The 16294-nt window shown below is 31.3% G+C and overlaps 1 protein-coding gene and 1 pseudogene across 1 annotated transcript; one reads left to right on the forward strand and one right to left on the reverse strand.

Moving 5' to 3' along the window:
• Positions 1–5351: 5351 nt before the first annotated feature.
• Positions 5352–6935, reverse strand: LOC106428800 (annotated as a pseudogene).
• Positions 6936–11511: 4576 nt separating this feature from the next.
• LOC125608838 lies at positions 11512–14020 on the forward strand. Its single transcript, XM_048779363.1, has 5 exons — positions 11512–11921; positions 12066–12772; positions 13169–13317; positions 13378–13551; positions 13627–14020. The coding sequence occupies exons 1-5, from the start codon at positions 11626–11628 to the stop codon at positions 13882–13884; spliced, it is 1584 nt and encodes a 527-aa protein (XP_048635320.1). The 5' UTR covers positions 11512–11625; the 3' UTR covers positions 13885–14020.
• Positions 14021–16294: the final 2274 nt, after the last annotated feature.

Genomic DNA, 16294 nt, shown 5'->3' on the forward strand with positions numbered 1-16294 from the left:
ATTTTTTTGTATTTATTCAATTTTATGTGATCGACTGGGTTGTGTATACTAAGTAGAGCTCAATACCTTCCCGATGTTATTAATGATTTTTGTATATAGATTTATCTCCGGAACATAACCAAGTGAAATAATGGTCCATAAATTAAAATTTTAAATATTTTACATAGAAATAAATTTTCAAATTTATACAAAACTTCTTATATAATCTCTTACTAAATTATTTATAGCCTCTAAAATTTCAGGGCTGATCCTGCAAAGGAAATTCTAATCATATAAATAGATATATCTGTATATATGTAGTCTAACAAGTTGTACATAATTTTTTATGATTGGCTGATTTAAGTTATAAAAATAATGATACTCTTAAACAATAACAGTTTAAACGTTTGTTTATATAATGAAACATGATTGTTTCATTAACCACCAAAAAAAGTTTCTTGAAATACAGAAATGGTGGAAAAGCAAAAGTATTATATTTCTAAAATACAGTCAGATCAGAACTTCCTTGTGAGGCTCGTGAGTCATGATGAACTAATGGCATTTCCACGATACTCCATTTTCTATTTCAAACATAGTTTTGGAGTAAAATACGTTATATTCTTATCCTATGTTCAATTCTAAAATGGAGTAATGGCTAGATTTACTCTATTTTGGAATTAATTTTTTTATTTATATAATAGTCTTTTAAATTTTAAACGTTTTTATTTTATACTTAAATAATATATAAAATAATACAAAATAAATATTATATTTCATACGAGAGTATTTAATAATTTTACATAAAAGTTGCATAAACTAATAAAATACCAAACTAAACATAAAAATATAATACATATATAACATAAAATAAGTGATTTAATAGTCCGGTAAATAATTTTAAAATTACCATAATCGGTGAAGTATTGCCCAAACGATAAAAATGTTCGATTTTAAAATTTGTGTGTCCAATTTAAGAAAATCATGGATAAAGAAACTCATTTTTCGTTTTGAAATTCATTACTTGAACATTTGTGAGAAAAGAATTCTAATACTCGTTATTGAACCAAAATATTTGATCTTATATATATTTTTATAATTTATCGTACTTTTAAAAAGAAAAATTTAATTTAATCTATATTTTGTGGATATTTTATAGACATAATATATTTAGAGTTAATTTGTAAGATTTTAAGTAGAAGGTGTGACCGTGTTAGTAGCAATTATTAATTAAATAAAAACATGATCCTTTAAGAATATTCATTTTTGGAATGAAAAATGAAATAATAAATTGAATGAAATTTTATTCTATTTTTACGTTTTATTATTTCAAAATAAAATATGCAATAGTACATTGTAGATGCTCTAATAACCTCATAGCCTTAATTTCTATGTAGGACTAATTGTCCCAACTATTTAAATTTTATGTTAGAAGGTTGTGGCTGCTTATCGACTTATTGGTGGGACTATTCCACATGTATTGTAATACGTATTGGTGGGACTGTTCCACATGTATTGTAATACGGTTAAAACAAAAAGACTTTAATTATGTCACAATCTATTCCTGTCAATTTAAATTAAATATCATTTATGGTCTGAATATAATTTTAAATTTTTTTCTTTTTATTTTTAATTAAATAAGAAATTAAATTTTATAGTCAAATAAGAAAAAAATACTAACCATTTAATTATTTTTTATTTGTGTGAAATTTTTAAACATTACCTTATTTATAAAGGAAAGAGTATAAAATAGAATTATCTGATGACTTTCTTAAATGTAATTCCTAGATGTTATTATATAATATCTTAAAATAGTTTCTTTATTAGATATATAACAAAACATTTTAGATAATCTAGTTTATATTTTGTTATTTTATTTTAAGAACACATAAAATCATCAATCATGTCCTAAGATATTTGGTTGCTTAAAGATTTTGAGTTTAATCGAGTTTATATCATTTAATGGTTTGCTCTAGTTTATATTTTTAAATATTTTTATAAGAAAATAAAGAAACTTTACTCTAATGATTATCTCCAATTTTGTTATAAAATAAACTATTCAATATTTAATATTTAGAAATTTTTATTTTAATATCAAAATGTTTTATTTTATTTTTTTTAATCCAAAGAAAAATGCCACCATTTGGAAATTCAAAAAAAAAATTATATATCAAAAACATTCAAGAAAAATATAAATTTTTCTTCAAAGTTCTATTCCCTACAAAATTGAATTATTTGTGTGTACATTCACGTCTTACAAAGATGATTTTTCTTATTCTACGTCCATGTTATTATTGTATATTAAATTTTATTATATAATTTTTATATATAACTAGTTTTATAATTAATTTTAATATAAAAATAAATCATATGATTATTATTCTGAAATATATAAAATTAAAGTATTACTTTACAAGTTTTTAAAAATTATGCACTAAAAGTAGAAAACTTAATAAATTACTTTAAATTTACTTCACAATCAAGAATTATTTCTGAGCATCAATCATGTCTTTTATCCTTTTCTATTTAAATAATTCTACTATCATATAAATGTTGTTGGCATGTCAAAGATAAGAACGAAGGATAAACTGATATAAAAACTTTGACCAGATGAATTAAAGTTGCCGCGATGCGTGTAGAACAACCGTGAAGCACCTAAAATGGTTGGGGATTTCAAAAAGTCTCCAAATCTACTTATTAATAGTTTGGATCGAATCCAAACAAGTCGACAAAACAAAAGAGACTACTACCGCCGGAACGATGAACACTTCCATTATACATGCTAAGGGTGTAAAAGAAGATTTTGTGGATGGATCAGAACATGGTGATCTTAGCTACTTTGCAAGCAAAAGAAAAGTTCCTCGTGGACCCGATCCTATACACAACAGGTTCTTTATTGGTTTCTTGTTTCAGTTATCCCTTCCAATCAACATATCCTTTCATGTCTATGTATGTTGTTAGTTTCAGCAATATATGGCATAGCTAATGATAAATATGATGCTGAGATGGATTAACAACGTCGTGGGATTAATATATTAAGCAAGCTAATTAACTTATTTGTTGTTGATGTATCTGTTTATATGCAGATTATTTATACGATTTTTTGGCCACGGATGAAACGATGAAATGCTAATATAAATAATGAAGGTAACTGACGCAGTGATCCAAAACAGGGTAGCTGCTAGTTGGGCGGAAGGCGAACCCTCCAACGTCTAATCATATACATCATAGTTAATTTTCGGACCCATCCCTAGATTATCCCATGTGAAACACCTGAGTGGTCCATGATGTTTGGATTCGATCCAACTATTAATATCGACATTCTTCATTCATCCATCATTAATAGACCTTTTGATATCCCAACCGTTTCGGTGATTCACGGTCGTTCTACACGCATCGTGGCAACTTTAATTCATCCAGTCATTTATACCAGTTTATCCTTCGTTCTTATCTTTGACATGTCAACAACATTTATATCTGATAGTAGAGTTATTTAAATAGCTAGTTTTTATAATTTAATTTTAATATAAAAAGAAAGCATATGATTATTATTCTCAAATATATAAAATTAAAGTATTACTTTACAATTAAAAAAAAATTATACTCTAAAAAATAGAAAACTTAATAAATTATTTTAACTTTACTTCACAATCAAGTATTATTTCTGAGCATCAATCATGTATTTTGTCCTTCGCTATTTAAATAACTCTACTATCAGATATAAATGTTGTTGACATGTCAAAGATTAAGAACGAAGGATAAACTCTGGTATAAATGACTGGATGAATTAAAGTTGCCACGATGCGTGTAGAACGACCGACCGTGAATCACCGAAACGGTTGGGATATCAAAAGGTCTATTAATGATGGATGAATGAAAAATGGCTATATTAATAGTTGGATCGAATCCAAACATCCTGGACCACTCAGGTGTTTCACATGGGATAATTTAGGGATGGATCCTAAAAATTAATTATGATGTGTATGATTAGACGTTGGAGGGTTCGCCTACCGCCCAAGTAGCAGCTAAACCCTGTTTTGGCTCACCGCATCAGTTACCTTCATTATTTATATTAGCGTTTCATCTTTTATCTGGTTTTTGAAAAAAAAAAAATTACAATTGATTTATCTAGTTTTTTTTGCTAAAAATTTGATTTATCTAGTTGCGTTAAATTCTTGATTGCATGCTTATAGTGTGCCTAATAGCATGATTAACCCGGATTCTTAATTTGAGATTCTTAATTCATGATTTGACACATTTTTTTTTTACATTTTTCGGTTAAGAACCAATTCCTAGAGCATGTTTAATAGGAGGTTCTTAGGGTGTAGTTTTTATATTTCGCTAAAAACCCCAGCCTAAGAATCCTCATTAAACATGCTCTTATATTTCTTATTTAAGAGACGATTCTTAGATTTTTTTAGTTAAAAGTTAAGAAACGGTTCTTAGGCGAAGCTAAAAACCCATTATTCATGGTCTAATATGTTTTATTTTTTGAAAGCATAGTATGCCTAATAGGTTTCACACAAAACAAAATCTTTCTACCCTACGCACATAAGATATCCTTTATACCATATGTTTTAACCAAGTTGAAGTCTCACAATTTCATTGTCAAGTCCATGTTATATCCTATAGGCATCTGATCCCATATTCTTGTTTAATTATTTGGGTTAAAATTCGATGGTATAAACAAAAGAGAAAAAAGACGAAAAAAATAAAAGAGAGGAAAAATTAATAGTGACTCAATTTATAAAGATAACGAATGTTACTTTATTCTTAAATTGTATTCACTATATATCTGATGTGAATAGATGTTTGAGAATGAAAGAGTGGGTGATTGGTAAGTGACGTGAGTACTGTTCAAAGCTCATTTTTTTTCTACATTCACTTTAGTTTACCAATGATGCTTTAAGAAAAAAATTAAAACTATAGCCATAAATCTACGACTACTATTCTAAAGCCAAAAAAATAAAAACCAGAGCATTTTTGTGTTTGTAAGAAACCTTGAAGAACAATTTTGAGCGCTTATATTGAAGTATCTAATAGAGTTTTTGTTGGGAGGGGTCTATTCTCCTACGAAGAATTACGTTAATGTGGTTTAGATTTAGAGATACACAGGTTTTAGGATTCAGAACTTTCAATTCATTAAAAAGAGACATCTAATAGAGTGTTTTTTAAATAAAAAAATGATCTTTGACTACTTAGTTTCTTGCCAAACAAGAGAATCAAGATAAGGTGTATCTAGATTAGTAGAGTGATTTCTTCAGACCCTTTGGTATGGAACCAAAACAGTGTGAGATCAAGAAGCCCTTAATATTTATTTTTGTGAGAATTATGTGTTTTGGATGTTTCCATCCATTTCATATAGAACATGAACATGAACAAAAAACAACAAGCTCTCTTTATTACAATTAAGGATCTGCTAGACCCTTATTATATATGGGATTTAGTTTCATTTCTAAGGCAAGGGTACATATCGAGTAATGGGAGTGAACTTAAGAGGATGAGCCATGGTTAGGATGACCCCTTCCATTACCTCTTCCATATTGACTTTATCTCCATCAATTCTCCACTCAAAGCCATGCACTATCACTCCTATTGCGGTTCCCACAACGATATAACCTAGAGCTGAGCCAGGGCATCCTCTCCTTCCGCTACCAAAAGGAAGGTATTTAAGTATTTTCTCTTTTCTCTCATCTTCTTGGCCTGATTTTGAAGAAGCTAGAAACCTCTCTGGCATAAATTTAAGAGGATCTTCCCCAAAGATCAGGATCTCTCATTATATCATAAACATTAACTACAAGTCTTGTCTTCTCCGGTATATAGAACCCTCCGATCTCACACTCTTTTTTGAAATTCTCTTGGCACGAGAGGCCCAGGCGGGTGCAACCTTAGTGTTTCCTTGACCACGGCTTGCAAATAAGGGAGGTTTGGTATATCTGTTTCTTGAATCAACCTTGTTTTCCCTACAATGGAATCGAGTTCTTTTCTCAGTTTTTCAAGGACGTTGGGGTTGTTGATGATCTCAGCCATTGCCCACAGTATTGTTGTTGAAGAGGTGTCAATGGCTCCAAACAAAAGCTCCTGCATGCCATTGAAAACATGTTTCTTATTCAGAAAATGCGCAACATGTATTAATATGATTCTCAAAGAAAGGAAGGTGTACCACAAAAAACGCCTTGATGTGGTTCATAGTGATCTTGTACTCAGCTTTTTTGTCTTCATAAGCTGACAACAACACATCCATCATATCTTTTCCTTGATCCTTGTCTGGTTCCTCTTTGTGTCCCACTAGAACCCTTTCTAGCATCTCATCACATCTGTTTGAAACCCTCATTATTTCATTCTTGAATAGTGAGATTCCGATCTTCTCCAGCTGTCTACGGAACAAGACTGCCAAGAACATTCTCTTTATCAAGCCGCTCCACTCGGTAACCAAATCCTTAAGTCTCTCAGCTTCACCATCCTCCTCTGAAAATCTCCGTCCCATGCTCATCATACACATGATGTTGTTAACAAGATTCATTGCTTCCTTACCCACGTCAACACTCTCCTTCTTCCTCGCCTTATTAAGCAACTTACCGTAAAAACGGTTTATCTCATCTGCACGGATGCCTCGTGACTGCTCCTGTGCCTGTGGTCCGAGAAGCTTTGTGACCATCAGCTTCTTCATGAACTTCCAGTAATCCCCACAAGGAGCGTTGAGCACGCCAGATGATCCAAATAAGAGGGAGTCATCGACGGCAGGAACACCGCGAGAGGAGACGTTCACGTCGTGAGCTCTGAAGATCTCATAAGCCACAGAGGCTGAAGAGACGAGGATGATGGATGTATTAAAGATTCGGAGGTGGAGGAAAGGTCCATAGTTGGAAGAGATTTTCTGTAAAGACTTGTGAACTAGAGTAGAGAGAAGAAGGTGAAGATGACCAATGACTGGAAGAGACGGAGGGCTCGGGGGGAAATCACAAGTGGCCGGCCTTGAGGGGAAGCCACCCAAGCCAAGGATTAGGGCATCCAAATTAGTGGGGCATATGTTTTAAAAAATTTTTTATTAGTATGTAGTATATACATAAAAATAAAATCTGTAGATTATTTTGTTAAAATATTATCTATTGGACATATTTAGTTATAATAAGATTTGTCAAACTTTTTAAATATATTAGTAAATTTATATTTTAGATAATAGTTAAAACCCTAATTCTAAAATAGAAACACAACAATTTTTCCTTTTGTTCCAAACTTCCAATTTGTTATTTTGTGTCGCCTTGCAGCCTTGCAACACTTTTATTTTGCCCAGATTTAAATTCATAAATTAGGTTTTCAATTACAACTCATCCCTTCCATCGTAAGAAGTAGTAAGACGGTACGTTTCTTAGTTCCTCGTTTCTCAGTTGAGATAAAAGCTTAGTTATATTTATACTTACTTTTTATTTTTAGGGGTTTTTGCCAAAACTAACCCACAACTTGATTTTAATTCCAAACCTATACCCAAACTTGAATCAAATGCAAAACTAACCTAAAAGCCTAGTGAAATTACAGCTCAGCCCCTTGTGACCAAACAAAAAAACAGAAGCCATTTTTACGAATATAGCCCCAGTAAATCGTCTGAGTCGTCTGAGATGTTGGAAGTCGTCTGGACGACTGAAGTGTAAGTCGTCTGGACGACTGAAGTGTAAGTCGTCTGGACGACTGAAGTGTAAGTCGTCTGGTACCAGTTTATTTAAAAATAATTTATAAATCTTGTAAAAAATATTTTGATGCGTAAAAAATAAAAATCAAGTAATTATAAACAGTTTTAACTGATATAAATTAAGATATGATAAAATTGATTTGTTTTGAAGATATATGAGTGGAAGTAGTGAATCATGAAATACTTTGGTTTAGGAGTTTGGCAAACATATGTTGTAGTATTGTATGTATTGTTAGGGTTAGATTTTGGAAAACTAAAATGTTTTTTCAAAAATTAGTTTTCACCTATATGTGTTTATTTCTGTGTATAGTAAACACTTTTCAAGTTTGATTTGGTTTTATGAAGTGTTTAATTAGATAATTAAGTTTAGGGGTTATGTTTAGGGTGTGGACGACTTATATTTCAGTCGTCTGTTAAATAATTTACCCGGACGACGTATATTTCAGTCGTCCAGACGACTTACTTGTAAGTCGTCTGGAAAGTCTTCTATTTTAGTTTCCCGCTAAAAATATTTAATTTCCCGCTAAAAATATTAAACTCTTCTGGACGACTTACATGTAAGTCGTCTGTTTTAATTTCTTCACCAGACGACTGAAATGTAAGTCGTCCAGGAAGTCGTCTGAGTCAAAAATATTTAATCTAATTGGATTTTTTGTCTCCCTATATAAAGAAAAATTTACACATTCTCTCTCCTCCTCTCAAATGGCTGCAACAAAAATGTAATGTTCATCATTCTAAAACTCTCCAACCTCTCTCTAATCTCTTTGACTTGAAAACACCAAACTTTATATGAATTTTTCAGTTTTGTCTCATGTATTTCTTACTAATCTATCTCTTTTGCAGGTTTTTAATCAAATGGTACTCATCTTCCACTAATTTAGAGGTAGATCTATTAATTTTAGATATGTATTTTTGTGTGTTCTATAAATGTAGATTTATCTAATCTTCCACTCATTTTCTCTATTTTTAAGTCATTTGAACGTTTTTGAATATGCAGGTTTTTCAGATCTGGATTTGATGTGCAGGTTTTTCAGATCTGGAAGACTTCTGGGACGACTTACCTGTTAGTCGTCTGGAAGTCGTCTGGAAGTCATCTGGAAGTCTTCTGACGAAGTCGTCTGGACTTCCAGGAAGTCGTCTGGACTTCCTGGAAGTCGTCTGGACTTCCTGGAAGTCGTCTGGACTTCCAGGAAGTCGTCTGGACTTCCAGGAAGTCGTCTGGACTTCCAGGAAGTCGTCTGGACTTCTAGGAAGTCGTCTGGATTTTTCTGAGCGTTTTGGTAAGTTCTTATGTCTGATTTTTCTTCATTTGGTAACTTCTTGTTGTATAAAGTTCTTACTTTTTTCCCAAACTAAAACTCTCCAAACCCACTCTAATCTCTTTGACTTGAAAACACCAAACTTTATATGAATTTTTCAATTTTGTCTCATGTCTTTGTTACTAATCTATTTTTTTTTGCAGGTTTTTAATTATTTGGTACTCATCTTCCACTAATTTAAAGGTAGATCTATTATTTTTAGATATGTATTTTTGTGTGTTCTGTAAAGGTAGATTTATATAATCTTCCACTCATTTTTTTCTGTTTTTAAGCCATTTGAACGTTTTTGAATATGCAGGTTTTTCAGATCTGGATTTAATATGCAGGTTTTTCAGATCTGGAAAACTTCTGGGACGACTTACTTGTTAGTCGTCTGGAAGTCATCTGGAAGTCGTCTGGAAGTCGTCTGGACTTCCTAAAAGTCGTCTGGACTTCCTGTAAAGTCGTCTGGACTTCCTGTAAAGTCGTCTGGAAGTCGTCTGAACTTCCTAAAAGTCTTCTGGCAAAGTCGTCTGAACTTCCTGGAAGTCGTCTGGACTTCTTAGAAGTCGTCTGAACTTCTTAAAAGTTGTCTGGTCTTGTCTACTCAAGTGGAATCCAAGCTTGTCTTTGTAGATGAATGATCTATAATAGTTTTGTTTGTGATCTGTTTTATGAATTGCATGTATACTCTTTTAGTTGTGAATTTTTTGTAAAATCAGTAATAATGTTTTCCAAGATGTATTAAATGTGCTAACAATGTGTTTACACATTTACAAATCAATGAAATAATAGACTTCAGTAGCCTTTTTCTTATCTTTGGATCTCTCATATGCAATAATAAACTCCAATGGCCTTTTTCTCATCTTAATAAACAAGAATGTTGGTAAGAGATGGAAACAAACAATAGTAACTAGTCAAAGCATATCATATTTTTTATAAGTTTGCATTGAAAAACTTAGTCAAATTTAGTAAAACTAAGGGAGAGAACATATTTTGTAAATATGAGTTTTACATATCTTGAAGTTACTTATCACTCTTAAAAATACAAGTTATTCAAAAACTAACGTAGAAGACTTAAAAACTAGTGGAGAAGACGCGGACGACTTCAATCTAAGTTGTCTAGACGACTAAACTATATGTCGTCTGGTCAACGCAGAGGTTATTTTTGCAATTGACTTTGAAATCTGTTATTTCGGACGACTGAAAGTTAAGTCGTCTACTATTGTTTGGTTAAAAAAAAACTCCAAAAAAGCTAGACGACTTACATTTCAGTCGTCAGAGGTTAGTTTTGCATTTGACTGGATTATTTCAGAAGTTTGACTTTTTGGACGACTTACATTTCAGTCGTCTAGTGAAAATTAAAATAATAATATTTTTTTAAAAGTAGACGACTTAAAGTTAAGTCGTCATAGGTTAGTTTTGCAATTGAAAAAAAAAACTTCAAGATTTAATTATATACAGACGACTTATAATTCAGTCGTCCACGAGACGACTGAAATGTAAGTCGTCCAGGATTTACGAGGTTTGACCAGAATCTCGGAAAAAAATCCTGGACGACTTACAATTAAGTCGTCTGGTGGACGACTGAATTATAAGTCGTCTGTGTATAATTAAATCTTGAAGTTTTTTTTTTCAATTGCAAAACTAACCTATGACTACTTAATTGTAAGTCGTTTACTTTAAAAAAAATATTATTATTTTAATTTTCGCCAGACGACTGAAATGTAAGTCGTCTGGGGAAGTCAAACTTCTGAAATTATCCAGTCAAATACAAAACTAACCTATGACGACTGAAATGTAAGTCGTCTAGGTTCTTTGGAATTTTTTTTGAAACCAAACAATAGTAGACGACTTAACTTTCAGTCGTCTCAGGTTACAGATTTCAAAGTCAATTGCAAAAATAACCTCTGCGTTGACCAGACGACTTCCAGGTAAGTCGTCTACAGCCAGACGACTGAAAGGTAAGTCGTCTACAGCCAGACGACTTCCCAAGTAAGTCGTCTGACGAACAGATCTGGAAAAAAACTCGATGTCATACCTTAAATTAGTGAGATAAGTTCCTTAGCATACATAAGGCTTCTCCAAGCACACAGAATCACAAACGGAAGTCACCCACCCATAATCGTTAGCTTCTATGACTCTATGAACCATAAAAATTTTAGAATCAAAATCTTGAGTTTTTTTAGCTCATTGTGGAGAGAAAGTGAGAGATATGTTGTGTTTAGGTCACAAGAATGGAAAAAGAAGAAGGGTAAATCGATTTTAGGAGCATTAAGAGCTTCAAATTGGTTGTTCATGGTGGTTGTGGTATTGATGACAATGGCAATCTTGTAATTACTTGAAGATGATGAGGGTGAGAGAGTAAAAATGTCATTTTCGAAAAAAAAAAAAAAATAAAAATGGATGGCATTTTCGTAAATTATATGAACTTGTGGGGTGAATAGGGCAAAACCAATTTTCAAAAAAAAAAGAGGTTAGTTTTGTGTTTGACTTTAAGTTATAGGTCAATTTTGCAAAAATCCCTTATTTTTAATTGATAACAAGATGGCACCGTCTGGGACAAGCAAACCATGTGGAATTAAAAAGAATCAGCCATCTGGAGCTCAAAACAGAAATAAAAAGAAGAAGCAAGAAGCACTCATAAAGTCACTACAAGGTTCTATGTCCAAGTTTGTAACGAAAGTTAATAGTAGTGGAACTGGGAATTCATCTACTCAAAGAGAAGAAGAAAAAGATAAAGATGAAGTTGTAGCTGATATTGATCAGAATGAGGAGTCTGGAAATTCAGAGGAATGTCAAGAAACTTATCAAGATGAAACTGAAAACCAAGATCAAAAGATAAAAGAGCAACAAAATAAAGATGTCTCTGATCCAGGAAATTGGGAAAACATTGATATGGGATTTAGAGACTTGTTGGTTAAGAAGGGTCCTGCGACAAGATTATCAAGTCATCATCAGTTTCCTAAAGACAGCATTGGCAGACATTTTTCGCATGTATTCTATACAAGAGATATGATAAATGGAGAGAAAAAAGATAGGCGATGGTTGGTATACTCAAAAGCTTTAGATAAGGCTTTTTGTTTTTGCTGCAAATTGTTTAGGCATGAGAAAGGTGGTGGTAACTTGGCAACTACAGGATATAATGATTGGAGAAACTTTTCAGCAAGGCTGAAAGAACATGAAGTTTCTCATGATCATGTTATATCTATGACACGCTGGAGAGAGTTGGAGCTGAGATTTAAAGAAAATCAGACAATTGATAAGCATGTTCAAGAAGAACTAAATAGAGAAAAAATCCATTGGAGAGAAGTATTATTGAGATTATTTGCAGTGGTGAAAACTCTAGCTCAAAGAAACTTGGCGTTTCGTGGGGATAATGAAAAACTTGGTGAAGCGAATAATGGAAATTTTTTGGGTCTTATTGAGATGATTGCAGAATTTGATGCAGTGATGAGAGAGCATGTTAGACGAATTGAGAAAAAAGAAATCTATGTGCATTATCTCAGTCATAGGATTCAGAACGAAATGATTGAGATGCTGGCTAAGGAGATCAAAGTTATGATCTTACATAAGATCCGTGAGTCGAAGTATTTCTCCATAATTCTTGATTGTACCCCTGATATCAGTCATAAAGAGCAAATGACTTTGGTTATACGATGCGTGGATGTTTCTACAATGACAACCAAGGTTGAGGAATTCTTTTTGACATTTTTGATTGTCAAAGATAAATCAGGAGAAGGGCTTTTTGCTTCGCTCCAAGATGCACTTGTTGAGCTAGAGTTAGACATTGGTGATGTGAGAGGACAAGGCTATGACAATGGATCTAATATGAAAGGAAAGAACAAAGGAGTTCAAAAGAGGTTGCTGGAAATCAATCCAAGGGCATTCTTTACACCATGTGGCTGTCACAGTCTTAATTTGGTGCTATGTGATATAGCATCTTCTTCCCCAAAAGCTGTGTCTTTCTTTGGAATTGTTCAGCGAATATATTGCTTATTTTCTTCTTCAACAAACAGGTGGGACATATTGACAGAAAATGTTAAAGGACTAACCCTTAAGTCTTTGTCTCAAACACGTTGGGAAAGTCATGTTGAAAGTGTGAAAGCAATACGGTTTCAAGCTCCAGAAATCAGAGAAGCATTACTTTGTTTGGCAGAAAGTACTGACGATCCAGCAACACGAAGTAGTGCCGAGTCCCTTGCTTTAAGTGAAACACATGGAATTGGAAGTTTCGAGTTCTTGTTTGGTATGGTTGTTTGGTATGACCTTCTTTTTGTTGTCAACACAGTAAGCAAGAGTCTACAATCAGAAAACATTGATATCAATGTTGCAATTCACCTGCTGCAAGGGCTTGTGTCATATTTTCAAAAATATCGAGCGACTGGTTTTGAGGAAGCAAAGGCTAAGGCTAAGCAAATTGCAGTTGATATGGAGGTTGAAGCTGAAATTCCTGTGAAACAAAAGCGTATCATTAGAAGAAAAAAACACTATGATGAAGATCCAGAGATTGTTGATGAAAATGTGTTATTATCACCAGAGGAGAGCTTCAGGATTGATTACTTCAACACACTCATGGATCAAGCTTTAGTTTCCCTTGAGTCTAGATTTGAACAATTCCAAAGGTATGAAGAAACTTTTGGATTTTTGTTTGATTTAAAAAAGCTAACAGATGCAAGTGAAGATACATTGAAAGCATCATGTTTGAATCTGGAAGCTTCTTTACGGAATGGTACACATTCAGACATAGTTGGTGATGATTTGTTTATGGAACTAAAGATTCTTCGAGAATCAATACCTGAAGAAGTTCGAAAGCCTATTGAAGTGCTTGATTTTTTGAAAAAAAATGGAGGATTGTTATCAAAACACAGAAATTGCTTATCGCATATTATTGACCATTCCGGTGTCGGTTGCCACAGCTGAAAGAAGTTTTTCGAAGTTGAAGCTAATAAAGAATTATCTGCGGTCTACCATGTCACAAGAAAGGTTGAATGGGTTAGCTATGTTATCAATTGAGACTGCTATGGTCGAAAAACTTGACTATAGGAGTTTAATGGATGATTTTGCAGGGAAAAATGCAAGAAGATCTATATTTCAGCAATAAGTGTGTTTTATATCAATGTTTTTTATGAACATATTATGAAATTTGATTTTTTTTAATGAAAATTTATGTTATTTTTTATACTGTTTTGTGATCTTGATAAAACATGTATAAGGGCATAGTTTTAAATTTTGATTGGGGCAATATAAAAAGTTGGACCGGCACTGATCACAACCAACTCGTGGCTCCTTTGTTTTCTTAAAGAAAAGAGAATAACAAAGGAGTGAAAAGAAGCAGAGGAGGATGAAGGTGAAACAGTCAAGAAAGTCACCGCTGATCAACGCTGCCATTGTTGCTCAAAGCGAATGAGGCATGTCTTTTAAAGAGTATGAAGATAAACCAATCTCGTGATCAGCTTATTAAAACAATCTCGTGATCTGCTTAATACAATAATCTCGTGATCAGAGTATTATTTTTATCTAACATATGAGGAGTTATTAACTTCGACAATAACGAGTCTAGAATACAGTGCCTGTCCGAAAAGGTCCAATACGAAATAAATATTTTAAATATTTTATAAAACAGAAATTCTCGAAAATTTCAGAACTTAACCTAAAACATTATGAGAAATTGCACCTAATAGCTAAGAAAAAAACCAAAATTCACTATCTAACTAAAATTCCACCTTCTCTCTGCTTTTTTCTTCCTATCTCTCTCTTCTCTCTCTCTAAAAATCTAATTTCTCTTTTTTTTTGGTTATTCTTTAAACAAGCCCAAACATTATTATTGGCTGTTATTGCTTTTACTACTTTTCTTATATTATGGGGTCATAACCGGGCCTGCCAAATACCTTCAACAATAGTTTTTTCATAGATATTTCTTGATAAAAAGATGGAGATATGCTTCTTTTCATTTAAAATCTTTTGAATTTTTTCTTCTTCTAAATACTCGTTAACACATGTCTTCTTATAACTAAATTTTTATAAAAAGAAACTTTTAGTTATCTAACTTAAATATAACAAAATATTTAGAAAAAATGATTGCTTACTACATAAAATATTACACGAAGTATATGTTATTCATTGCAACATCCTCCAACATAATTATATTATGTAATTAACATCGTAAGTTTAATTTCATTCATCGAAAAAGTGATGTGGATGTTAGATACCGTTTAAATCTCATGTTTTATCAATTAAGATAAGATGTACTTTACAGTAATTTAACTAAAATTTGATTTTGATCCGCATTTTAAAAGTGTAAAAATAGTTTTATCAATTAAGATATGATGTACCTGAAAATAATTTAACTAAAATTAGATTTTAACCTGTGTTTTAAAAATGTAAGAATATTTAACAAAATTTAGTTTACAAAATCAATATGTTCTATAAAATTTTGGTAAGTAGTGTTTTAACATTTTTATTTTAGTGTATTTGAAAACTATATAATTATATTATTTATTTATGTTAAATATGAAAGTTATATAAGATATTATTTAATTTTGTTTTCTTTTAATTATTTTAATATGTTTTGTTATTTACTTTTAATAGAATTTCTGTAATTCATTTGATTAATTGTATGGTATATACTTTTTGATCAACTGTTTTTATTATAAAACTTATTAATGTCAATTTACTGATTCTAATATTTTATTTGTTTAGTATAAATTAATTAAATTAATTAATTATAGTATTTATATTTTTATAAACAAAAATTGAATTCATTTATACTTAGTAAAACTGTCATATTGGATTCTTATTATTGGATTATTTTTATTCTTAGACGTATATAATTAATAATTGTATATGCGAGATTATGTTTTGTTTAAGTTGACATCAAATAAGTTTTAAACAAATAAAATGTGAAAGTCAATAAATTGACGTCAAATAAGATTTATAATTAAAATAATTTCAAATAAGTATATATCACACAATTAATCAAACAAATTACTGAAATTTATTAAAAATTTATAAAAAATAGATTAAAAAAATAAAAAAAATAAAATTGCATAATATCTTATATAACTTTCATATTTAATATAAATAAAAATAATTTAATTATATGTTTTCAAATACACTAAAATATAAAACACTACTTATCAAAAATGTTAAAACATATTTATTTTGTAAATTAGATTTTGTCAAAAATATTATTAGGCTTTTAAAACGTTGTTTAAATATAATTTTAGTTAAATTACGGCCAAATCGGTCATCTTTTAATTGATGAAATAAGTTATTTAAACGGTCTCTCACATGAAAATCAGTTATTGGATGAATGAAACTAAACTCGTGA

This window comes from Brassica napus, chromosome A5 (assembly GCF_020379485.1).
Source record: "Brassica napus cultivar Da-Ae chromosome A5, Da-Ae, whole genome shotgun sequence".
NCBI classification, from domain to species: Eukaryota; Viridiplantae; Streptophyta; class Magnoliopsida; order Brassicales; family Brassicaceae; genus Brassica; species Brassica napus.

Excerpts from the sequence above, each read along its gene's own strand:
- LOC125608838 (XM_048779363.1), top strand. The coding sequence starts at position 11,626 with ATGTCCAAGTTTGTAACGAAAGTTAATAGTAGTGGAACTGGGAATTCA. Across the intron at positions 11,922-12,065 it reads AGATTATCAAGTCATCATCA|GCATGAGAAAGGTGGTGGTA; the intron begins GTTTCCTAAAGA and ends CAAATTGTTTAG. Across the intron at positions 13,552-13,626 it reads CACTCATGGATCAAGCTTTA|CTAACAGATGCAAGTGAAGA; the intron begins GTTTCCCTTGAG and ends GATTTAAAAAAG.